This window comes from Ostrea edulis, chromosome 4 (genome assembly GCF_947568905.1).
Source record: "Ostrea edulis chromosome 4, xbOstEdul1.1, whole genome shotgun sequence".
NCBI classification, from domain to species: Eukaryota; Metazoa; Mollusca; class Bivalvia; order Ostreida; family Ostreidae; genus Ostrea; species Ostrea edulis.
The window spans coordinates 19,251,005-19,276,855 of record NC_079167.1 but is presented as its reverse complement, the minus strand read 5'-3'; the positions used below and the strand labels follow the sequence as shown (position 1 = coordinate 19,276,855).

The 25,851-nt window shown below is 34.2% G+C and overlaps 2 protein-coding genes across 4 annotated transcripts in view; both read right to left on the bottom strand.

Moving 5' to 3' along the window:
- Positions 1-985: 985 nt before the first annotated feature.
- On the bottom strand, positions 986-22,881 carry LOC125671436 (RYamide receptor-like). 2 transcript variants are annotated; one of them, XM_048907179.2, is made up of 3 exons: positions 21,623-22,881; positions 7,461-7,670; positions 986-1,654 (listed from the first exon to the last, which is right to left on the bottom strand). In XM_048907179.2, exons 1-3 carry the CDS (start codon positions 22,430-22,432, stop codon positions 1,328-1,330), a joined length of 1,347 nt encoding a protein of 448 aa, XP_048763136.2. In that variant the 5' UTR covers positions 22,433-22,881; the 3' UTR covers positions 986-1,327. The 2 variants fall into 2 exon arrangements, with proteins under 2 accessions (XP_048763136.2, XP_048763137.2); XM_048907180.2 differs by lacking the exon at positions 7,461-7,670 and having other exon boundaries at positions 21,623-22,869.
- Positions 22,882-24,064: 1,183 nt separating this feature from the next.
- The window catches only part of LOC125671437 (RYamide receptor-like), a 44,145-nt gene continuing 42,358 nt past the window's right edge, over positions 24,065-25,851 (bottom strand). For both annotated transcript variants that reach the window (XM_048907182.2, XM_048907181.2), the window contains one exon: positions 24,065-24,407. In XM_048907182.2, coding sequence (XP_048763139.2) covers positions 24,105-24,407 — 303 coding nt within the window. In that variant the 3' untranslated portion in view covers positions 24,065-24,104. The remainder of the gene's footprint in view (positions 24,408-25,851) is intronic.

Here is a 25,851-nt window from a genome sequence, read left to right as displayed (position 1 = left end):
AAATAAAAACACACAGTTTTCAAAGTTTTTAACATTACTTGTTGACATAATTTAATAAAATTTCATTATATTTGGCCCCCTCCTACATTTTCTGTGTAGGTATTCTGTTCTTATACTGGATAAAGCACTGCACTCTAACACAAAATGGTATTCATCTGCAATTTCTGTTTCATTACATGTAATGCATTCTCTTTCGTTATCTGGTATGCTAAACCATTGGCCAGTCTCTACTGGGAGGCCTGCCGAGTTCCTTAGGTAGCAACACCCCTTCACTTTGAAAATTGTCCGCCCGTGCACGTAGACTGAGTTTGATATATGTTGTATGTTAATGATTTATTGTTGGTTCTTATATATATATATATATATATATATATATATATATATATATATATATGTACATGATAAAGAGACTGAAGCAGTTTATATATATATATATTTTGCAAAAGAGAATATATTGAACAACGTCCAGGTCCAAAGTGTGGACGATTTTAGGTGTGCTTTCCAAGAACAGTTGAACTGTTTACAATCTGCTTTGTTAAAATCTGCTAGAACAATTTTCAACAACAGAGGCGAGACAATCAATAAAGATGGTCAGCAGACGGTGAAGCAATCATGAAAGGTGGGTGTGTTTTGTTAGTTGTATGTATTACACTCAGTCAGACACCTGCAATAATTTTTACCATTGTAGATACATGTGTCTTTCTAACAATAATAGATATTGGTATCTTGAAAGAATACATATATTTCTGTTATTTCTGGCAACCATGTTAGCAATCATTGTGATGCGAAAAAAGTCAGTAGATCGCACTATGTTGCAAAGACAGGACGAAATCTAAATTAATTCTTTCCATTTCATGCTCTGATTGTTTTTCTGTTTGGTAAAGCTGCACAGCGGTCCTGTGTGTGTGCGGAGGAATACTGCAATCCGCACCCTGGTTTCTGCCTATAAACAACCAATGAGGAGAGATTTAAAGACCACAATAAATTGTTTTATTAATAACTTTTTATTGATGTAGGACGGTAAAATGTATAGGAAAGACGGTTGCTAGAATGTTAATGAGAAAATTGACGTCATTGCTTCACAATGATAAATAAATTAAAACAAAAAAACCCGGAAAAGGTTGATACAATTATTTCAACCGAATAACTTTGACATATTTGCAAATGCAAAATTACTCAAGGAAATTGGTCACTTTTTTCTAACCGGTTAACAACAAATTCTACACAGTTCCAAATATCACAAGAAAAGTAAAAATACAAATGAATAAACAAACTAAAAGAATACAAACAAAAGTGGAAAGAATTTTGTATCCATCCTTTAAAAATGTCAGGAATTTTCATCGGAAGAGAGTCGTTTGCTTTTTAATTGAATGGAACTAAACTTTCGAACAGGAATGTTGGAGTTATTTGTTCGAAGTTCTGTTCCAACTCGGTGAAGTTTTCTCATTGGACGTGAACTTCCATTTCCAGCTGTCGCTTTAAGCGATTTACCGGAAGAAGAGGAGTTGTTATTTAGCGAGGTCTGCCTCTGCAACATAGTGGTTCGCCGGTAGATGACGCTGTCATATGTGGAGAGGCTGTACGTCCGGGTCATAAGGTTACGCAAACAATGGCTCCATGGGAACCAGTTGTGCAACAATACGACCAAATCTGCCTGTAGAAGAAAAGAGATTTTTACAAACATGCAAACACTCATTATAAAAATTCAGAGTTTAAATGAAAAGTCACACATAACAGGCAATGTCTTGTTTCAATTTAAGACGAAACATAAGCAAGTGAAGGCTATAAATCACAGTTTTGAATTATTGACCGAGAGACTGAATTTTAATACAAAATTTGGGTTTCATTGATATAGACGTTATTAAGAATCGGTGTTTTGTTTGGGAAAACATATCAACGAAATCCATTAATTTACAACACGTGATTTAGTTTCAAGTATATGCTATTTGTATTATAAATACATTTATGATCCTTAGCTCAAAATCACTAGCCAAGTGGACTGCACTCGTTTTTTGCTCAAAGCAGGCAAATCAGAAAAAGTTTAAGAATAGAAAATGGGCATACTTTAAAACCTGGCCTGGCCCCATTGGCCTGGCATTAAAATTGGCCTGGCCCCAATTTTGGCCTCTAATTATGCTCCATCCCAAATTTTGGCCTGGCCTCAAAAGTTTGCCTGGCCTCAAATTCGGCCTCTAAAAAACTTTTTGGCTTCAACCCAAATTTTTTTTTTCAAAATTTTGATCGAATTCATTGATTTATTATTGGTTTAAGTTTTTCAGTCATGTAGCAGATAAATGATATGTTTCTGTTGTTTTGTAAATGTGCACTTTAAAATAATCATGAACTACCACCAATCTGATTGATTTTATTGAATATCTATTGATCAGTTTATTGATCAAATCATTTTCTTTTCCCTTCATATCTGTATGTACTAGTACACTCCAAAAACGTATACACAACTAATGAAACGATTGGCATTTTGATTTTTTTCTTCAGAATAATGATTGATTTCATTGATTTTTTTTTTGTATTTTCAAAATTGTTGAACATGAATGATATGTTTCTGTTGTTTTGTGAATGTGCACATTAAAATAATCATGAACTACCACCAATCTGATTGATTTTATTGAATATATGTTGATCAATTTATTGATTAAACAATTTTCCCCTTCCTAACTTATGCACTATTACACAGCAAAAAAAGTATACCGAACTAATGAAATTATTGGCTTATTGATTTTTTTCTGAATTATGATTGATTTCATTGTTTTATTATTGGTTTTGAATTTTCAAAATTGATATCTTTGTGTTGTTTTGTAAATATTCACATTGAAAACTCTCATTTGACTAATTATCCACTTCACTTATTGATAATGAATTTAAAAAAAATAAATTCACATTAGTTTAATGATTTATCATCACACTTCACACACTGCAATGTAGCGTACTGCCTTTACTCCCATTGATAAGAACAATGAGTTTAATATTTAGGTATAAAAATACTACCATGAATCATACAGATTGAAACTACAACTTTGATGAATTCAGGATATTCATATCTGGTTAAACTATTTGAAATAAACATGTAACACTAGTACTGTAATGGAATATCAGATTATTTACAACATATTATTCTACAGCACGGGTCGTGACAGGAAGTCAAGGTTGAGGTTAATCTATGATATACGGTTTGAAATGTCACACAGCTCTGCACAGAACGTTTATTTTCAATAATTATCAGAATGAAAGATGATTTTGACGATAGTCTAAAAACGTTAAGAAGTAAAGCACAAAATTAAAGCTGCACTTTGTGAATTTGTAGATGCATAAATCTTTTTTCTCCATTATAAGACAATAGTGTGAGTATTACATGTATCCGATATTTGCTTAGATATACTGCTGCAGTGGTTAGATAAAGGTACAGTGATTTTTTTTTGGTTAACTAATTAATGCAGGCTTTGATATAAAATAAGTAGAAGGTGGACAGATTCAATGTAATAATTGTAATTAGTTCTGTTTTACTGTTGCTTTATCACAAAACCAGGAAAAAAATCACAATTTTGAAAATTCAGACAGACAGTTTTGTATATACCTTATTTAGTTTAGGCACAATCATTCTGTTGTATCGAACACACCCTATTTGCAAATGTTGGACTGCTCCATTGTTTCTGTATAATGGAATTTCCAACTTCAGCAAAAGTTTTCATCACCATCCTTTAATATGGTGATAGATATTTCCTTTATTCTGACAGGGCAGGCCTTCATAGCATGGGAACTTGTCACTTTTACAATGAGTATTGAAAATTAATTATGAAATCAAGAAAGAAATATTTATAATACATCATATCCGTTTTAATCTCCATTGTTCATTCAGAGTATAGATAAATGAACACTAAAATACAAATCTAAAATCCTTAGTTTATTGGCTATTATCATTATGGTAGCAAACATTTCAGTGTGTTTATTTTGATTTTTTGAAAATGTCATTTATCATGCTTTGAAAATTAAACAAGTAACACTAAATGTGTGGTATCTGCACATTGAAAATATTAAGACCACATGCTCTGTTCTGAATGTGCGCTGATCTTAAAATCGAATTCATCATAATGATAACACAATTGTAACACTTTTATAATTTGTAAATTGATATCAAATTGAATTCTATTGAATACAAAAAATATCATTAAATCAATCATTTCATCAGTATACTTTTTGGTGTACTAGTACATACTAAACTAATCAATAGATAATCAATAAAATCAATCATTCCATCAGTATACTTTTTGGTGTACTAGTACATAAGTTAGGAAGGGAAAAGCAAATAATTTTGTCAATAAACTAATCCATAGATAATCAATAACATCAATCAGATTGGTAGTGGTTCATGTTTATTCTAATGTACATAATCATTTTATTTCTACAACTTTGAAAAAATAAAACCAATAATAAATCAATGAAATCAATCATAATTCGGGGGGGGGGGGGGGGGGATCATTATGCCTATTGTTTCATTAGTTGTGCAATCTGTTTTAGTATGTACTAGTACGTACAGATATAAATCAAGGGAAAAGAAAATGATTGATTAACTGATCAATAGATTTTCAATAAAATCAATCAGATTGATGGTAGTTCATGATTATTTTAAAGTGCACATTTACAAAACAGCAGAAACATATCACCTATCTGCTATGACTTTGAAAAACTAAAACCAATAATAAATTAATTAAAAATCAATCAAAATTTTGAATTAAAAAAAAATTTTTTCGTTGAGGTCAACAAAATCTTTAGAGGCCAAATTTGAGGCCAGGCCAACTTTTGAGGCCAGGCCAAAATATGGGATGGAGCATAATTAGAAGTCAAAATTAGGGCCAGGCCAATTTTGAGGCCAGGCCAGGCCAATGGGCCAGGCCAGGTTTTATAGAATGCCTAGAAAATGTCATTTAGTAAATGACAAAAAGTATATACACTACAAGGGGTCATTAAAACCAAGTAAAAATTAAGATCATATGCTGCAAATGACTAGATGACCGCCTGTTACATACATGTACATGAATATTAACAAAATGAAGTGGATACGCAAATCAAAAATTTCCTCCGCCACAAAATGTAGTCCTTTCCAAACACTTTCTATATTCTAAATAACAAAACAAAAATTCAATTGGGTTAAGTAACAAATATATAATATATCTGGGCCAATACATTATTCTTGAACACCTATATAGTTATAGCGTGCTCAGATACTGAGGAGGTAACCTCCTTAAGGAAAGTAATATTCAATATAAACCTGTGAAATAGTTTATACGGGCTTTATTATTACTAAAACGCAAATCTGTCATGAATTGTCTTCCATTATTTATAACTACATTTTCTTGTATTAGGATTTTAATCTGAATCTCGACATTGTTGTTACATGTACAATTATAAATAACACGACAAAGTTGAATCCCCTACCAACTATCGAATACATTTCATTGATGTACTCAGTATACTGTGCTTATTATTGATTTACATCGCATAAAATCCACTACATGTATTTACTAAAGTTCCCCCGCATTTTTGTTGGTTGTTTGTTTTGGTATTTGAGCTCATGCTTTATTTTTGTTAATAATATGAAATGTTCTGGTATGGCCTTATATTTAGTCAGCTATTCAGTTACAGATCACATGTCGATAGAGTTAATTTTTCCTCACCCCCTTCTCCCAACGCATTCGTCCAAACCACTTGATTTTTATGATCATTACATTATACACTAAACTGGTTTTGTTTTGAACTCTTATACTTAGCATCATCTGATAAATTGCAAAACTGTCAGAGAGTACGTCTCGTGTTTTAAAAGGCAGAAAAGAGCGGAGAAGATAAAATTGCAATAATGCAAAATCTGATGAACTTGATGGCATCGTGTCGATTCTGTCTTGAATGCTGCTAGATGTACACGTTTCGGATTTAATATTCGATCACATCAATTGATAGGCTGATTTTAAAGTAATAGGGATGTTTTTTCGATCTCGTAGGCGACATGTTTGCTGTGCTTGCAAAATAGATAAAGCCTGTTAATTATTACGGAATAAGAAATATGACGTAAAATATCATTCACTCTCGTGACCTCCTTTACGAAAATGAAAAGTCATTTAAGTTTGATTAGATGAGCCTTTTCGAGAAAAAATGGTGTCAGTGTTAACACATGTCTTATTAAAAATTTTGAATGGATTTTTTGTTTGTTTAAAGCTGAAATGGATGCAATTTGAAAATATGGGTATTGCAAGACATTAAGGCTAAACTTTTCTAAACTACACCTACATGTTCGCATAAAACATATTATATATAACAATGTTGCCTTTGCATCATTGAGTTTGAAATTATTTTTTTTAAATCTGCGCTCTGTATACCTGTACCAGTGCATACACTGGTAGTCTATAATTTATTTTACTGGATACTCTCTCTCTCTCTCTCTCTCTCTCTCTCTCTCTCTCTGGTTTAAATAACCAACAGTGTGATGGCCTTTTCAGTGCTTTTATAAATCTTTTTTGACCTTGTATCTTTTTCATTAAGAAAGTCGGGTGTTATTGCATTTTCGTGTTTATATATATATATATATATATATATATATATATATATATATATATATACACACGCGGGGTTACAGGAGTACATATGGTAATTAAGGACACCCATCCTGCACTGTACAGTTATAATGTTTTCGTCTACGATAAAAATGGAATCTGGTTAAGTGTAAGTAGACTTGCCGCTTATTGAGATGGATAGATTGAAAACCTTATGAATGACAGAGACAGCAATAACACAAAAACATGTAACCAAGGTTGCTGAGCGCCATTTGGTGCAACATTTTGGAGAGAAGTATGGATCCATTATTGAAATATTTTTTGACGAAAAATCAAATTCTTGATGGATGTAAATTTACATTGGTATAATAGAACATTTATTGACTGTGGTTTCGAACAGCATATGTTTTGTTGGACACTCAGACCAAAACGATGCCAGTTCACGGCCACTCAGGCAGCATTGTAGTCCGAGGGTCCAACAAAACAAATTGTTGCCCTAGAACATAGTCAATAAATGTATAATATTCGTTTTATTGTCGCCTTAGTTTTCTTCGGATGAAGTTAGTATGAGAAGACGGTTAAACGCATTGTATATAAAGTTATAAGCAGATAATTTTCATTGGCTCAAATCGTAATTTTTGTGCGTTATGGCAACAGGTTGTTCCATTAATTTTCGTTAGTATCCAATTCCGTGGATTTTTTTATACAATAAAGCGTTCGATTGTATGTTTAAAACTTGTATAAGGTTAATTTCGTTCTTTTCTCTTATCTAAAAATGTACTTCACTGATTTCTTGCTTTAAATTTGCTCATACATGAAAACAGCAAAAGTTGGTATTCGACAAATAACGAAGAAACTACAGTTGTAATGTCTTTTAAAGAACTGAATATGATTCCATACCCTGAATGTTTCATTCGTAAATCCATATATGATTGGATTGGCAAAACTGTTACTCATTGCCAACCAATGGGCGCTAAGAAATAGGCCCAGTATGTGTTGATGCGGAACGTTTCTAAGAACAGTAGTGAAGTCTCCCAAGAGGTTAAATAAATGGAGAGGCAACCAGCATATGCCAAACATCACAACGACGATGACTAACATCTTCACAACCTGAAAAGAAATTAGTATGTACACTATAAGACTGCGTCAACGGTATTTTCATTATAGCGTGGCAGAAAACAAAGAAAAGTACATAATACACTACTGTGCGTACTATTTACAACCCATCAAAAACGGAATATCTTTAGAAATGCAACATTGGATACGATATCCATTTTACAGGTCTATAGTAATAAACTGGAAATAATTTTTTTTAACTACAAAATCTTACTTTTTTGTAATTAGGTCTCTTTAAAAACGAACCTAATTTTTTTTTTATCGTTCATGTTTCTAGCCACGAACCCTTAGTGAAAGTTTCGTAATTCGGAGTCCACGTATATCAACTCTTCGTATTCGTGGTAGGAATAGTCAAAGAGAGAGACGTGTCAAACTGTAAAATGCGTGTTTATATTGTTTATGGGGATTGGAAAACATCGACTAACTTTTTACGAAACTGATAAACATGGCAAACAGCGAAAACACTGTAATTAATGTGATTAGCCGATAGTAAGTAATGTTTTATTAAGGGATGTCATTAACGGAACGGATAGTAAGTAGTGTCATTAACGGATAGTAAGTAGTGTCATTAACGGAACGGATAGTAAGTAGTATCATTAACGGAACGGATAGTAAGTAGTGTCATTAACGGAACGGATAGCAAGTAGTATCATTAACGGAACGGATAGTAAGTAGTGTCATTAACGGAACGGATAGTAAGTAGTGTCATTAACGGAACGGATAGCAAGTAGTATCATTAACGGAACGGATAGTAAGTAGTGTCATTAACGGATAGTAAGTAGTGTCATTAACGGAACGGATAGTAAGTAGTGTCATTAATGGATAGTACGTAGTATCATTAACGGAACGGATAGTAAGTAGTGTCATTAACGGAACGGATAGTAAGTAGTGTCATTAACGGAACGGATAGTAAGTAGTGTCATTAATGGATAGTAAGTAGTGTCATTAACGGATAGTAAGTAGTGTCATTAACGGATAGTAAGTAGTATCATTAACGGAACGGATAGTAAGTAGTGTCATTAACGCAACGGATAGTAAGTAGTGTCATTAACGGAACGGATAGTAAGTAGTGTCATTAACGGAACGGATAGTAAGTAGTGTCATTAACGGAACGGATAGTAAGTAGTGTCATTAACGCAACGGATAGTAAGTAGTGTCATTAACGGAACGGATAGTAAGTAGTGTCATTAACGCAACGGATAGTAAGTAGTGTCATTAACGCAACGGATAGTAAGTAGTGTCATTAACGGAACGGATAGTAAGTAGTGTCATTAACGGAACGGATAGTAAGTAGTGTCATTAACGGAACGGATAGTAAGTAGTGTCATTAACGGATAGTTAGTAGTATCATTAACGGATAGTAAGTAGTGTCATTAACGGATAGTAAGTAGTGTCATTAACGGATAGTAAGTAGTGTCATTAACGGAACGGATAGTAAGTAGTGTCATTAACGCAACGGATAGTAAGTAGTGTCATTAACGGAACGGATAGTAAGTAGTGTCATTAACGGAACGGATAGTAAGTAGTGTCATTAACGGAACGGATAGTAGGTAGTATCATTAACGGATAGTAAGTAGTATCATTAACGAATAGTAAGTAGTGTCATTAACGGATAGTAAGTAGTATCATTAACGGATAGTAAGTAGTATCATTAACGAATAGTTAGTAGTGCCATTAACGGATAGTAAGTAATGTCATTAACGGATAGTAAGTATTGTCATTAACGGATAGTAAGTACTATCATTAACGGATAGTAGGTCGTATCATTAACGGATAGTAGGTAGTGTCATTAACGGATAGTAAGTAATGTCATTAACGGATAGTAAGTATTGTCATTAACGGATAGTAAGTAGTATCATTAACGGATAGTAGGTCGTATCATTAACGGATAGTGAGTAGTGTCATTGACGGATAGTAAGTATTGTCATTAACGGATAGTAAGTAGTATCATTAATGGGTATTAAGTAATGTCATTAACGGATAGTAGGTAGTGTCATTAATGGATAGTAAGTAGTATCATTAATGGATAGTAAGTAATGCCATTAACGAATAGTGGGTAGTGTCATTAACGGATAGTAAGTACTATCATTAACGGATAGTGGGTAGTGTCATTAACGGATAGTAAGTAGTGTCATTAACGGATAGTAAGTAGTATCATTAATGGATATTAAGTAATGTCATTAACGGATAGTAGGTAGTGTCATTAACGGATAGTAAGTAGTATCATTAACGGATAGTAAGTATCATTAACGGATAGTAAGTAATGTCATTAACGGATAGTAGGTACTATAGTCAGTAGTATCATTAACGGATAGTAAGTAATGTCATTAACGGATAGTAGGTAGTGTCATTAACGGATAGTAAGTACTATAGTCAGCAGTGTCATTAACGGATAGTGGGTAGTATCATTAACGGATAGTAAGTACTATCATTAACGGATAGTTAGTAGCGCCATTAACGGATATTAAGTAATGTCATTAACGGATAGTAAGTAGTATCATTAATGGATATTAAGTAATGTCATTAACGGATAGTGGATAGTGTCATTAACGGATAGTGGGTAGTGTCATTAATGGATAGTAACAGATTTTTCGATCAATATGAATTATAGCAGATAAAATAATTGCCTGAAATAGTTGGTTTGTGTTGCAAACAAATACATGTGTTTTCATATGATATAATTGCTAATAAAGATATTTAACTCTTTAATCTCCTAATCAGATAATTAATTTTGATGTTTAACGGGATATGAAAGAACATGTTAGAAAACATCCTTTAGCTCAGTGGTATATTGAGAACAGATCCATCAAATGAATGGTGCGTATCTCCATTAGATATAAAAAAAAAAACCAACATAGATCAGGGTCATCATATCTTAACCTACAACCATTTCAAAATAAGGAAAATCCTTGAAAAATATTTTTATTATCACCATGAGGCCATCGACCTGTGAATTCTAAATAACTTGGTAATAGATCATGCAGCCATTGCATTTGGTGGATATCATCGTCGACAGTTTACATTTTCACAATTCAATTATTTTCCCCGAAAAAATCTTGCCATACACCAATTTTTCTTCCAAAATTTATTCTTCATAAATGAAACGTATTTCAGAAATGTCTGCTGATTTCACGTAAGGTGAAAGTAAGGTGAAAATTTATGAGAAATTTATGAAATTAAACATGCCAGACCTCTAATTTCGCTGAAAAATTGGATGCCAGCGGACTTTTTATGCGGTTCTCCTCTGGAATCATTTTTGTACACATATTATTCGTACTTTAACCCTAATAAATCGTATGTTTTTCATGCATGTACACCCAAACTAACGTGCTGACTGATAAGATCCAGATTTCAAGTTAATTGTGGCCAGTTTGAATCCCACTTCGATTTATATATTATATATATATATATATATATATATATATATATATATATATATATATATTATACATTTTGTGGGTCAGAAGTGCAGAATCTCCAGAACGAAAGAATCTATAATTTAGCAGTGACGTAAAGTTCTCTGAGATACTGTAAATACATTAGAAATGGAACTCCTTACATCTGTTACAGTTCCCTACACATTCATACCACTCGGCAGGTTAACAGTTTGAAGTTTGTTGTGTTTCTCGATTATTTTGTTTACATGTGTTCTATATTAATGGCGTCAGAAGTCACAGGTATTGCGGGATTATAAAATGCTGAATATTGAAATCATGTATCAATATGATCTAAACACTTATACATAGTATCCACTAGTAACTAGTATCTAAACACTTATACATAGTATCCACTAGTAACTAGTATCTAAACACATATACATAGTATCCACTAGTAACTAGTATCTAAACACTTATACATAGTATCCACTAGTAACTAGTATCTAAACACTTATACATAGTATCCACTAGTAACTAGTATCTAACACTTATTACATAGTATCCGCTAGTAAGTACATGTAGCATGCCCAGCTTTGTATCCACTATGTCATACAAGTATTCTTCTATTTTTGTGCGAATTAAATTTCATAAATTTTCGTGCGAAATGAATTGCAAATTTCATGGTTTTCCTTTTGCCTAAAAACATGCCGTTTCATTGGTAGGTAATATCGTGAATAGCCATGTGATCATCTTCCATTAAGAGAAAAAATGCATTGGTTACTTGCGTTCGTGATCTCGCTCGTTCACAAAGAAAAATTGGGGTTCGATGAAAAATGATAAACAACTTGTTGTCTTGATGAATTTCACACATACAAACATAAAATAGAAATTAATATGCAGTGGACACTCTCAGTATTCTCAATGAATCTTTGAACAAATGCCAAAAATCTAATCTTCAATCTATTTCATTTTTTTTTTAAAATGTCAATAATGAAAATGTATAAACATCTTTAAAGTATTTATTACAAGTTAAGAGCAGTATTATTGATTAAAAAATACCAATGTATGTATCAGAAGACGAGGTATCGGAACTAGAAAATTTTGGAACTCTTGAAAAAAAAGTTACAAAAATCATGCGTCACTTCGGCAACTCTTGTATACAAATTAGTGATGATTAAAGGCTGCTCATTTCTGATACAGAAATATCTTCCCCTGTTTTGAAGATTATTTTTTAGAATGTTGTAAACGAATGCCCTTTTAACAAAAACATGGGTTATTGGATTAAATTTCTGATGTTTAGTAGCGGAGATCCCCCCCCCCCACCACCACCAAAGTTTACTTTATCTACAGTATGTGCACGTATAATGATATTTTCTCGAGGCATTGAAACAACCGACCGCTATGAAATGATATGCATGTAGCTAATCACAATTCGAGCATCGGTCTCTAGAGTGGCAGACATGTACATGCAGCAACATGTACCTCCCCCCCCCCCCTGTTTTCTTGACATGTGACGTACTTATCGCGTTATTATCACATACAATTGTACAACGTTTGTTATACATCTAAATACATGCAAAGACCGAATTATTAGCTGGTCATTTGTTATCGTGACGGTGAATGGTAGTGGAAATGCAAGGTTATACCGATGAATATTGAATTCATACATGTACTGAAAGATTTTGGGGGTTGGGCAGAACTGCTTTTCACTGTTTTCTTGAGATTGAAAAGAAACAATGCTCTCTATTTTTAGTACAAATATCATGTCTACTTCAAGGTCATACTAGAAAAATTATTGTACAGTAGTTTGTAGTAGGTGGGTTTTTTAAAACTTGATTTCATATAAGATTTACCATTCTAAAAAAGTTTGATTATGTGGTCATTTAATAAAAATATAAGTACTTAATGCATATCATACATTTCTATTAGTATACTGAATATTAAACCCGCGACGGAATCGGAGACGAATAATGGTTCCCATATTCTGTATTACAATTAAAACATAGAAATGCAAATGCTCTACACCAGTAACATACAAACAGCAGGACCTCTGTCTGGAAACAAAAGCGGAAACTGGGTTTTCATGTCCATCGAATTATCATTGTCAGGGGAGATAATTCGATTTTATAGCGAATGCGAAAATACATTTCGATCATTAGTTTTGAAAAGATTTTATTGTTTGGAACCTGTTTAACGCACTGATTGCATGTTCATGCATTGATAACGAAGCATTATTTACTTCTCCTGGGTTTATATCTGTACCAAACGCTCCTGTCACCACTAACAGAAACCTGACACTATTCCCCAGGGTGATAAGGTCCTGCATTCCAATATATGAATATGGTCAGAAATCATGTATAACAAAAGGATAGACTATTCACAGGAAAATAGAGGGACATCTTGGCGAGGAGTTTCACTGTGCTGACTAGTCTCCGGTTGAAATGCCAGTAGTCGAGACCACTCCCATATTGTGTCATTTCAATGAGCTTCCATTATCGACACATAATGCGTTTTATGGAGTGAGCAGTGTATACTCATCAGCCTTAATCATGTTTGTCAGTGGGGATATAAGGATTTGTTAGAACAAACGCTAGAAGGAGGGACAGTGTTCCGCGGACCACTCAAATCTGATTGACAAAAGCCTTCTCTGGTGTCTCTTTAAGAGCCTTTTCACGGACTAATTTGAGATCAGATGGGACAGTCTTTGGTCTTCTAAGATTTCAATTGAGATTGATTGAGAGAAAGATAGTGAAACCCAGAGAGAGAGAGAGAGAGAGAGAGAGAGAGAGAGAGAGAGAGAGAGAGCTATTAACATGTTGTACCAGTAACCACGTACCAATTGCTTTAGTTCGACTTTGGTCACAGAAGAAGGAACATAATTATCGATGGTGTTTGAAATATTTTTCAATATAAATTACATGTATTTGCAACCTATAGATTTTTATTTTCTAAGTTGTCGCTTAAGGGATGCTGAGTTATCAAGTTAAACGTGGGTAGAATGTAACTTTGGAAATTACACTAAACCAGTAATCAATATACACCTATATAATCGCACACAAAACAAGCACCTGCTAAATTTACCCATCATGTAGTTATCACATCAGACCGGTTTTATCTGCGTAATGAATGAGATGAAAATAGTCAAATCTTGACCCAACACAAAGAGATTAAACCCTAATGTTTCGTCCGATATTGTATATAAGCCGTCACTATGTATCCGATGTGTATGGCTCACAGTGGTATATCTACAAACTGAACGAAGCCTGACGGTAAACTGTTAAGATTCCCTTACGTTAAAAAAGAAGGATTAACATTTTAATCGATGGCTTTTCTTCCAGTTATTTGTTACAACAAAGAGCCCAAACCTCATGAGTTTTCATCTCGCATCGTGATGTTTTGATGAATGTTGTAAAATTGATTGCAAATCTGGGTCCTAGTATTTAAAAAATTGCAAAATCTCGGCTAACAGGTTGAATGAAACACACACAGAAGTTGCCAGTCTCTAATGATTCCGTTATCAATTTTAGTAATTCATCTTCTAGATTATGCTTGGAAAAACTCGAGTCACCAGGTACTTTCTTGTCTGTAGAAAGTCATTTATTAACGTGCTGATCGCTGTCAACTACATGTACATATTACATACAGAATGAGGGGGGGGGGGGGGGTGTTGTGATTTTAAGGATCTGGATTCTAAATCAGAACATATCCGCCATAAGACATCTCTCTCTCTCTCTCTCTCTCTCTCTCTCTCTCTCTCTCAAGATGTTTAACATTTCTAACGTTAAAATGGAGTTTTGGAACATGAAATATAAGGGATTGTATTTCTAGTGGAATCAAAAAAGATTTTCAGAACTATGAGAAGAAGTGGTAACTGACAAAAGGAACAAACTATATATATATAGTGTATATATATATATATATATATATATATATATATATATATATATATATATATATCTATCTTTTTTTTTTCTTTTTCTTTTGCAAAAGAGACACCCGCATTTTACGTAAGGAAAAAATGAAGAATCTTTCACGTGATCCTATACATACTTTATTCTACGTCGTTATATATCATATTACACCGGTCTTATTCTACGTCGCTATATATCATATTATACCGGTCTTATTCTACGTCGTTATATATCATATTACACCGGTCTTATTCTACGTCGCTATATATCATATTACACCGGTCTTATTCTACGTCGTTATATATCATATTACACCGGTCTTATTCTACGTCGTTATATATCATATTACACAGGTCTTATTCTACGTCACTATATATCATATTACACCGGTCTTATTCTACGTCGTTATATATCATATTACACCGGTCTTATTCTACGTCGTTATATCATATTACACCGGTCTTATTCTACGTCGCTATATATCATATTACACCGGTCTTATTCTACGTCGCTATATATCATATTACACCGATCTTATTCTATGAAAATAAGCAGTAGACGTACGACAAAAATAACGTACAATGGACAAAAATATAAATTATCAGAGGAAATTCGATCTACGATGTTACAGTATCTTACTGAATTTGCCAATGTTGGTTTTGCTTTGCAAAAAGAGAGTCCTGAATGTATTCATAAACAGTGCTTTTGAAATACTTGTATGCTTTGTATTACATAATGTAATAATTTATTCAACTTATGCTTGCTCTAATGGCATTTCAAGGTCCTTTGGTATGCAAAAGTGTGAAACACATTTCTTTGTGTGTCGCTGTCAAACTCCAACAAACAAGCAAATCAGTAAATGTACGCTCCTTTGGAAGTTATGATCAACTAGTTTGTGCTTCTATTCTTCATAAGTTTTATTGCTAAATCACAATAGTAGAAATCTCATTCACAGGTCATTAATTACTACATGTGAACTGGTAACCTTGACCTTAGACCTAAAAATAACAGATGTATGGAGGTGTCATCTTTTAGTTATGGATACTTTTCATGTGCAATAACAGTAATAAATGTCACACAGTATTTGGTATTTCACTAACACATTATTTCTAATCATATGTAACCGTGTTACAAAGAGTATATCCACTAGTAGCTGCAGAACTGTAGCTCTCCGGAAAAAAAAATATGTTGACAGACCGGTCTGTCAACATAATCTTTTTCGGAGCGTTACAGTTCTGCAACTAATCCACTAGATATTCAATACTTCTCACTTACAGTCCAATAGTCAATGTTAGATTGCTTTGCTACAGACAACAAGACAGGCTTTCGATGTAGAATGTGACGGTCTCCATTTATCAAATGTTAAATACGGCCTCGTACAAAATTTACGACAAAAATCAACAATATGGTACATGTTTGTTTCGTGTGTTTATTGTTCTATGTGCTTGTTGGTTTGTGTGTTTGTCGATCTGTTTGTTTGTTGTTTTGTGTTTGTTGGTTTGAGTTAATATTCTGAAAATATGCATGTTTATCGATCTGTGTGTTTGTCGATCTGTTTTGCTGTTTGTTAGTTTACTTATTTGTTGATTTGAGTATATGTTAGTTTGTGTGTTTGTTGGTTTCTGTATTCGATGGTTTGTGAGTTTAGCTTGCAGAATGGTATTATGCATCGACAATTGAGTTCTGAAATATTTTCAAAGCTAAAAGATAAAAATCGAAATTTCTGAGGAACAAATTCTGATATTCCTTTTGTACAAGAATATGAGTGCTGGCTTACATAATCTATAAAATCCGAGGCCCAAGTACTCTTGTCAGTTTCACAGCGTACTATGTGTTTTATTTTGATTCGGTTCGCTGTACATTGTATTCGTCACAGTGCGCGCAGCTGACGCCGTGACATCATAGATGTCACAGCTCCCCTCGATCTTACCACATTTAAACCAAACGATAGTGACAAGTGCATGTCTATCACGATTCCATCGTCAGCAGAGAACGAGGAACTACACTGTCGGACGTCCCGCGATTGGAAAGACTCCAATTTCTGATGGGAATCTTGGAGAGCGCTAGTATTGATGCGATAATGCACAATGTCCAACACAAGCCAGCTTTATCTGCACTCATATTATTTCACACAATAGACTTTCCGAAATTGCTACAATTATCACACCATATTTTTGGTATTTTGTACTTTTGAATTATTAATCATTCGTTGTCTGTGCATTTTCTTCTGTATTGAATCATTTCGAAGACATTTTCTCTCTCTATGATTAATGTTATACCTTCCTGCTTCTATTTAAAAGTTCACAGTGATGCGGTATTGGATATTGCTCTTTTCATTTCGTTTTGATCCTGCTGTGCACTGCTCTTAAGAAATGCTTGACAAAAGAGGGGGATTGCAACATGAAAATAAATATGTAATCAAAAGTGATTATTGTAAATAACCCAACGGTTTCGTATCTGGTTGTCTTATTTAAAACTTTATGATAACTTTTTTTTGTACTACATATGTTCTTGAGGAAGTCAGAGAACTTGACTTTTCCAAGATAGTGCGATAACAATTACAAAGACAATTACGATGACAGTCTTTTACGCTCATTGTAGAGAACAGAAAATTAATACAAGTACACTGAGTAAGAATAACATGTACTATTTATACATTTCAAGTTTTGGTCAGTAACGCACGTGTACTTTCTCATCACCGGTAATTCACGGATCTGTCTCTCATCACCGGTAATTCACAAATGTTTTAAATCGATTCTGTCTCATCACCGGTAACTCAAGGATGTTTTAAATCGATTCTGTCTCTCATCACCGGTAATTCACAGATGTTTTAAATCGATTCTGTCTCTCATCACCAGTAATTCACGGATGTTTTAAAGATCGATTCTGTCTCATCACCGGTAATTCACAAATGTTTTAAATCGATTCTGTCTCATCACCGGTAACTCAAGGATGTTTTAAATCGATTCTGTCTCTTATCACCGGCAATTCACAGATGTTTTAAATCAATTCTGTCTCTCATCACCGGTAATTCACGGATGTTTTATATCGATTCTGTCTCATCACCGGTAATTCACAAATGTTTTAAATCGATTCTGTTTCATCATCGGTAACTCAAGGATGTTTTAAATCGATTTTGTCTCTCATCATCGGTGATTCCCGGATGTTTTAAATCGATTCTGTCACTCATCACCGGTAACTCAAGGATGTTTTCAACCGAATTTTTCTCTTTCTCTCTCATTACCGGTAATCCACGGTTGCTTTCAATATATTCTCTCTTTCATTCTGGTAACTTACGGACATTTAAATCGATTCTTTCTCTCATCATCTGTAATTCACGGATGTTTTCAATCCATTCCGTCTCCTTTTCTCTATCTCCCTCATCACCGGCAACCAACGGATACTTTCAATCGGTGCTCTTTCTCACAACCGGTAATTTCCCACGGATGCTTTCAATCAACTCTCTCTTCGTGGGTAATGCACGGGTATTTTCAATCGATTCTTTCTCTCATAGGAATTTGCAAACTTTTCTTGAAATAATACAATTATCTCTGATAAACTGCACATTACGTTTTTTTTTTAAAATTATTGTTAGGCCGTTCTTGGCACACTGATTTTGACTACGGATTACTCGCTCTCCGTTTACCCGATCAAGATATAAGGCTCACGGCGGGTGTGACCGGTCGACACAGGATGCATACTCCTCCTAAGCACCTGATCCCACCTCTGGTGTGTCCAGGGTTCCATTTTTGCCCAACTCTCTATTTTGTATTCCTTATAGGAGTTATGAGATTGGTCACTGTTCATTATCTTCACCTTTCGTCTGTGTGATATATGCTATTTTTTTTAAATACAATTCCTTTTTTTAAATTCTGTGTATGGCGACCTAAAAACATTCACGGAATTTTTGTTCCCGAGAGTCATAAACCTCCAAGGGAAGACTGAACTTATTCGCTCAAACTTTTACATACGTGTATAGGATAAAAGATTGGACAATATTATCATTGTAACATGTACGACGAGCATGTAACATAAATAACAAAATTGATTAATTATTTATCGTCTACTTCAAAATCTAACTCTTAGCAAGATCATGAAAATACTTTTTAAATACATTTGAAATATCACTATGTGTTTAGCCTGTAAACTAGAATAATTATGACTGGAAGCAATCACTGCTAAGAAATTGATGTCAATTTCATGATCGATGATGACAAAAAGCAGTTCTTTTCGTTTTAAGGGGATGTTCATCATACAGGACGAGCAACACCGCAGTCACTGCTGATAAAACAGAAAACGTCATTAAAAGGAATAGGGTCAGCGAAAAGGAGGTCAAGGTCAAGACCAGGCTTTGGTATTATCTAGAATTCCCAAAATAAATGTTGATGACTGATCCCATAAACGTGAAAATGGATTGTGAAACTTTCATATCAATGAATAAAGAGATCAATGCCCGAAGTTACTAAATAGAAAACTATAAGAATATGAGATTCGTTCAATGTTTTATCAGTTTTATTTATTTTTCTATGTTTTGTAAATGAGAGCACCTATAACTGTACAGCGGTAATTAACACAAGGGAACCATTCTTTCAGTATGAAGTAGGCTAGCTACAGTTTCTAACATTACCACAACCGATTAAACAGATTGGGAAGCTGTAAATCAATCACTAACACATCGTAAGTGTTCACTAATTACGTGCTGATCCTCACCAGTCATCGAAGAAGTCCTCTCTATTTATAAAAATAATGAGATCATCGACACAAGTTTGCTTTTTTTCGATGAAAAAATGAAACCTGGCGTACTTAGCACTGAACAGAGCAAACCGCTGCACTTTTCTGGTGTCAGCTCCTAAAATAATATACACCCTGTCTGTTATATATTGGTGTCTTAACGTGTCAATCTGAAGTGACGCCCTAGCCCGGTCCTTTAATTAACCGTGCAAAATGCACCTCAGATAAATTAAAGTTGAGTTTATGTGCCTCTTCTATGTGTTAAAAAATTTTTAATTGCACATTCTACTCTCGTGGATTTTTTTTTGGTCTTTACATGATTAAATTTTGTCCATATATTTTAGACGGGAACGCAATATAAAGCTTGGCACGGTGCAGAATTTATGGACGTTTCAGAAGACACTTTGATGAACAAATTCTTTTCATTTCATTTCTAGAAAAAAGCCACTTATTGCCTCTTAACATCGATTCTATTATCATTGAAAAATGATGCAAAATGCATATTAAACTGGAATGAAAATTCTGTTAAAAATCTACTCCGTAGACATGCAGACGGCGGTCATATTTTCGTTATTAATGCACTCTGTTGAATACATATATCTGTAAAATTCAGCTTAATGTATGGGATTTATCAATTTAATCGGTGATATAGTGTTTTCACGCTATATTTTGGTTTGTTTTATTGAAGTTTCTGGTTAAAACCACTATAATGCGCAGTTCCCCCCAGACGAGGTGCTTGTCCGCCCCGGATCCAATGTTTAATACTCATTACAGACGGGTAAAATTCCGGGGGGGAAACCAGTGAGCGCATGCATATGAAATAAAAGACAATCGATTTCGTTTCAAAAATGACATAGGAATTGATACGTTCTTATGCCCCAGTCCCTTTTTTTGTTTTCTATAGATGATATACATTATTTGTTAAATTTTGCCGTGGAGAGAGTTCATTGAAAACGGACATGCTGTGAACAGTTCATCTCTCATACAAGATTATCTTCGTTAAGTCGTATTCATCCGTTCCTGCTGTTGGCGATACCCAACTTCAAACAAATTGAACGATACCTGTCACAATAAATTTTCGTGAGAAATGTTTGCTAGTGTGTTATTACTTTTATATTGTCCACGGAAAGGTCAAAGATTTTCCTCAGTTACGACAAAGTTGAACCAGCTTATGATATGGTGAATTTGGCGTCAACATGTTACTTTTTTTTTTGCAATCTCTCAAGCACCGTCTGAACTTTATCATTGAAACTTCACATGATATTGGCCTTCATGATTATGTATACTTTCGCAAAATATAGGGGTACATAAGAATCTGTCTGTCTATCCATACGTCTAAATCAATTTTGTCTAAGTCCTAACTTTCTAATTGAAAAAAACCCACCAATATTGCAAGTTCATACTTGGGACAAAGGTTGCTTATGGGAAGGTCAAGGCCGTTAGCAAAAAAATTGGAAGGGGGCTATAACTTTCTAACAGAACTATATCAGAAACTCATACTGGGGAGAACGGTTGCCCTTAGCCAGGTGGTGAGTTATAGCCCTCACATAGGGTCATTTGATGAATGTCAAGGTTTCGTTGGCACAAAAGAAAGTTTAAATTTTTAATGGGTCATAAGTTTGTAATGAAGAGACAATAAGAAATTGATAACAGCGAGGTTGCATTTGGTCCAGGTAATGGCCTCTAACTCTGACACAAGGTTATCCCTTTCATTCATTACTTGATCATCTACATACAAACTACACATTTCTTTTTTCATTAATTTGATTTTTCTGCGCAACTTGGCATTTAGACCTTTGATGTTTTGGCGTTTGGACCTTTGATGCGTATGGTTTAATTTTCATGATCTTTATAGTCAGTTATTACTGGTCTACTCCTCCCTTTTATTTGTTGAATTTTGATGTGTGTGAAATAATTTGATAAATACCTTAATTTTCGATCGCAGTTGATGCCTGTCTCTTTCGTAGTGTTTGTTTCCCGGAGCGGTTCTCTTCCAGAGCATTATCCCCACTATCGTGTAGGTGAGGAGGAGAATGATGAGGGGCAGCATGTAGGTCAAGATCATTATAAAGAGGGTGTAGAGGGCCCGGGAGTTAGGGTGGGGCCACTCCTCGTTACAGATCACTCGACCCTTGTACACCGAGGACCGACCAATGAAAAGTTGCACGACCGACAGAGAAAACGCACAGATCCAAACCAAAGCAATTACATATTTCCCACGTCTATATGTAATTCTAGAATGTAGGGGGAAGGAGACAGCCATAAATCTATCAATCCCAATGGCAACGTTGGTAAAAACACTTCCGCATACGGAGAAAATTTGAAAAAATAACACTATGGGACACAAGGGGGCCGTGAACACCCAGTAGCCCATAATACTGTCAGCAAAGGTGAAAGGCATGCAAAATGCGGCCATGATTAGATCAGAGACTGCCAGATTGATTAGGAAGAGCCTTAGATCCGTCCTCGATCGACGCCCTTTCACGAACACTAGGACCACTAAAACGTTTCCCGCCAAAGAGAGAAAGGTTGTTATAGAATATAGAAATATTAATCCTATCAAAGCGTTCGTTGACAATTCATCTTCACTTGCTGGTGTTTTAAAAGGAAACGGCGTGCTTCCAGAATAGTTACAGAATTCCGAAAAATTCATATCCGCTCCATCAACACAGGAAAAATTGAAAGAAATGTCAGCGGTTGTAATCTCCGAATTCTCGGTAATATTCGTTGATTTCATGTCTTAAATATATTTGATTCCCATTAAGTAAAACACATTTCTTCTCCTTACTAATCCTCATAGATGCATATCAAGTTCATATCGAGAAACCTTTGTCTGTTACAGCTATTCATCTCAAAACTAAAATCCTGGCATTAAATAGAAGTAATTTAAATACATCCTGTAATCCTTAAATCCTTCTTTAACAGTGTATAATTGGTGAAGTCCACAACTGGGAATACACGACTTCTTGAAAAATTGTAATCACTGACCAGCACTTCATCGATCACGTGACACGATATTGCTCTTGATGTTCAGGACCACCAGTTCAGCCCAAACGGCAGGAGAATGCAAACCCCATCAGCAAACATTCCTCCCCGTGGTTAAGTGCGTGATATATACATCAGAGGGTAAACGATACTAATTATTATCATTGTTCAGGTTGCAAGCTACCACTAGCACCAACCGAGAAGTGCTTTGTCAATAACTAGGGTTCTGTCAAGACGCGCTCTTACTTTAAGGATTTTTGGCTATATATATTGCAAACACGAGAAAAAAATCATGAACGTTTTGACTTGCTATAGATTTATATACATGGATGTTATTTTTTTTTCAGACAGAAAAAACGTGTTCAACACATTGAAGAGACTTTTAGAAGTTCTGCTCACCTGCATAAATATTGATAAAGAGATCTTAAAACCTAGAGTTGCAATCGTGATAATGGCTGTTGAAGTACGATGCAGAGAGGAAATTATTGACATGCTTTTCATATTAATCTGACATGGAAATAGGCTTAATAGATTTTCAGGAATGCAATAACATGAAAAATATGCTTCATGACTGCAAAGCTGGTTACATATCAAGACCAATATGCGCAATTATTACGGTTAAAAATATGCAGTCGACATCCGAAAATCTGTCTGTCCCCTTTTTGAAAATAAGCAAACTCATCACTTTATCTAAAACATTGGATCCGGACAGTCTCTTTCTAAAAGTTCGAGTCGAAATTCTGTATGAGATATCATCATTTTTTCAGCAGTTTACAAAAAAAAAAAAAATTATCAAAGAGTTTGGTGGAATGAAATCATTTACACATACATCTACAGTATATTTACATTCATTTCATGTAAAAATTTGTTTTATTTTCTAAACGAATATATATGTTTTTGAGTTTTGATATTTCTTATACGCTACACATGTTAATAATTTCTTTATTCAACATTTGCAATAATTTTTCATATGAATATAATTATGGCAATTTGTAACGTTGCATGTTCTCTAGGAGAAAAAAAATCATGAAAGTTTTGTTTTTGAAAACAACTTTTGTACGAATTCATATATACGATATGTTCAAATGAAATCAAGGGAACAATAAAAAAAATCTTACATCCAGAGGGGGAATTGTAAGTTTCTCACCACTTCAATAACTTATCTGGAGAGGTAGAACGAGTCTTGGTGACAGGCACTGGATTAACAGATCAAACGAGAAGCAACGCATCAAATTGGATTTAATGATCCGCACCTGTTTATTTGACTTAGTTCGAATCATGGGATCAAGTTCCTATATTATTGTAACCACTTTTCTGTACAAGTTAATTAATGAAACAACACGAAATGGAATATTACGTACTTAAACTACACTTTATAAATCACTTTTATTTTTTTTGGTACAAACCACATCAAAAGATGGTGACTACATATTATTGCCATGTACAAGTGTCCTGCTACTTTTAACACTGGGAGTAGATTTGTTGGAATTAATACTGATACGCATCTGCCTTCGAGTGCTGCTCAGGTGTGACCTTGAACTCAAGCTTCCGGTTTGATATGTCCGGAATGACACCGCCCAGGAACGGTGAGAACCGAAGGGTGAGGATTTGGAAACGCTGGCATACCGTGACGTCATGTGGCCGAATCTCTGGTTTCTGTATGGTAGGTAGCTCCGCAAACAACAACAGCAGGGAAAGCAGGAGTACAGCAGCGAGACAAGATCATTCTGAAATAAGATATCGTATAACTCATTCTTATAAGTTCATATGACTGAGGACTTGATAAACAAAACGTTTGAAGAGACAAAAATCAAAATAGTTAAAAGACCGAGTTGTTGTGAATATCAAGTTATTGAGGACTTAAAAAACAAACGTTTGAAGAAGCAAAAATCGAAATTGTTGAAAGCCTGAAATAAAGAAAACAAATTTGTTAAATTATGCAATAAATACAGTATCGTTGTGAATTATGTTATTGAGGACTTTAAAAACAAAAGCATGAAGAGACAAAAATCGAAATTCCTAAAAGCCTGAGTAAAGAAACAAAGTTAAATTATGCCTTGATTACAATGTTACTGTGAATCATGTTATCAAGGACTTAAAAAACGAAAGTAAGAAACAAAAATCGAAATTGTTAAAAGCCTAACTTTATAAATTTCATTTTATTTGATACTTGAATCACTTAAGTAATGATTTTCATCCAGCATCAAAGTCTGTTACTAGATTTGCTTTATGTACGAACTACGAACTGGTTGCTGGCACTCATCATTAACCAAACTCAATAAATAGAACGGAGATCATATTGAAGTCTGTGCATATTTTAGATACGGTAAATTATCTCAGTGCGCGATTTATTCCATCTGTACAAAACCCCCGTCCCTTAAGGCTTGCGACAATATATTAGTGTCTATGATAAATCTTCTGGGTGCTTCATATAAATTCGTAAAATGCATAAAGCGATAAATTCTGACTTCTGGTAGTCGCAAACAGCGGTCCAGTACATGTATAATATCCAAGATGTCGCAACCACTAAAGGTCGCTGATCTTTCTACACGGAGAAGTTAAAACAATCACCACAGCTAATCATTCATTGATCAAAGTATAACGAACTAAAGAACGCAGATCTGTGGAAGAAACGTTATTAATTAGAATCTTTGTGCTTGTTCATTCAACTTCTGGGGGAAATTGGAATGAGCCGGTGTCCTTAGTTACCAGTTAATAAAGTAAATAATGACAAGGCATGTACATTCATACAGTCTGTTTAATTCTATGTTGTTTTATGCAGTCTGATTGTTTGTACATTTGTTTGTATGATGTTTATAATTTTTTTCTTTTGTATGTTATTTTATACAGTCAGTTTTTTTCCTTTCATATGCTATCTTATATTTGTTCGTACCATGTATGTTTGTATGTTATTCTATATAGTGTTTGTACATTTGTTTGTATGTTATTTTATCCATTTAGATTTATTTGTATGTTGTTTCATAATTCTGTACGTTTGTATTTGTCTGTTTTTACAAACTGTATGTTTGTATACAGTCTGTGTTGGTATGTTTTACATTCTGTGTGTTTGTATGTTTGTATACAGTCTGTGTTTGTGTGTTTTTATAAAGTATGTGTGTTTGTATACAGTCTGTGTTTGTATATTTTTATACAGTCTGTGTGTTTGTAGGT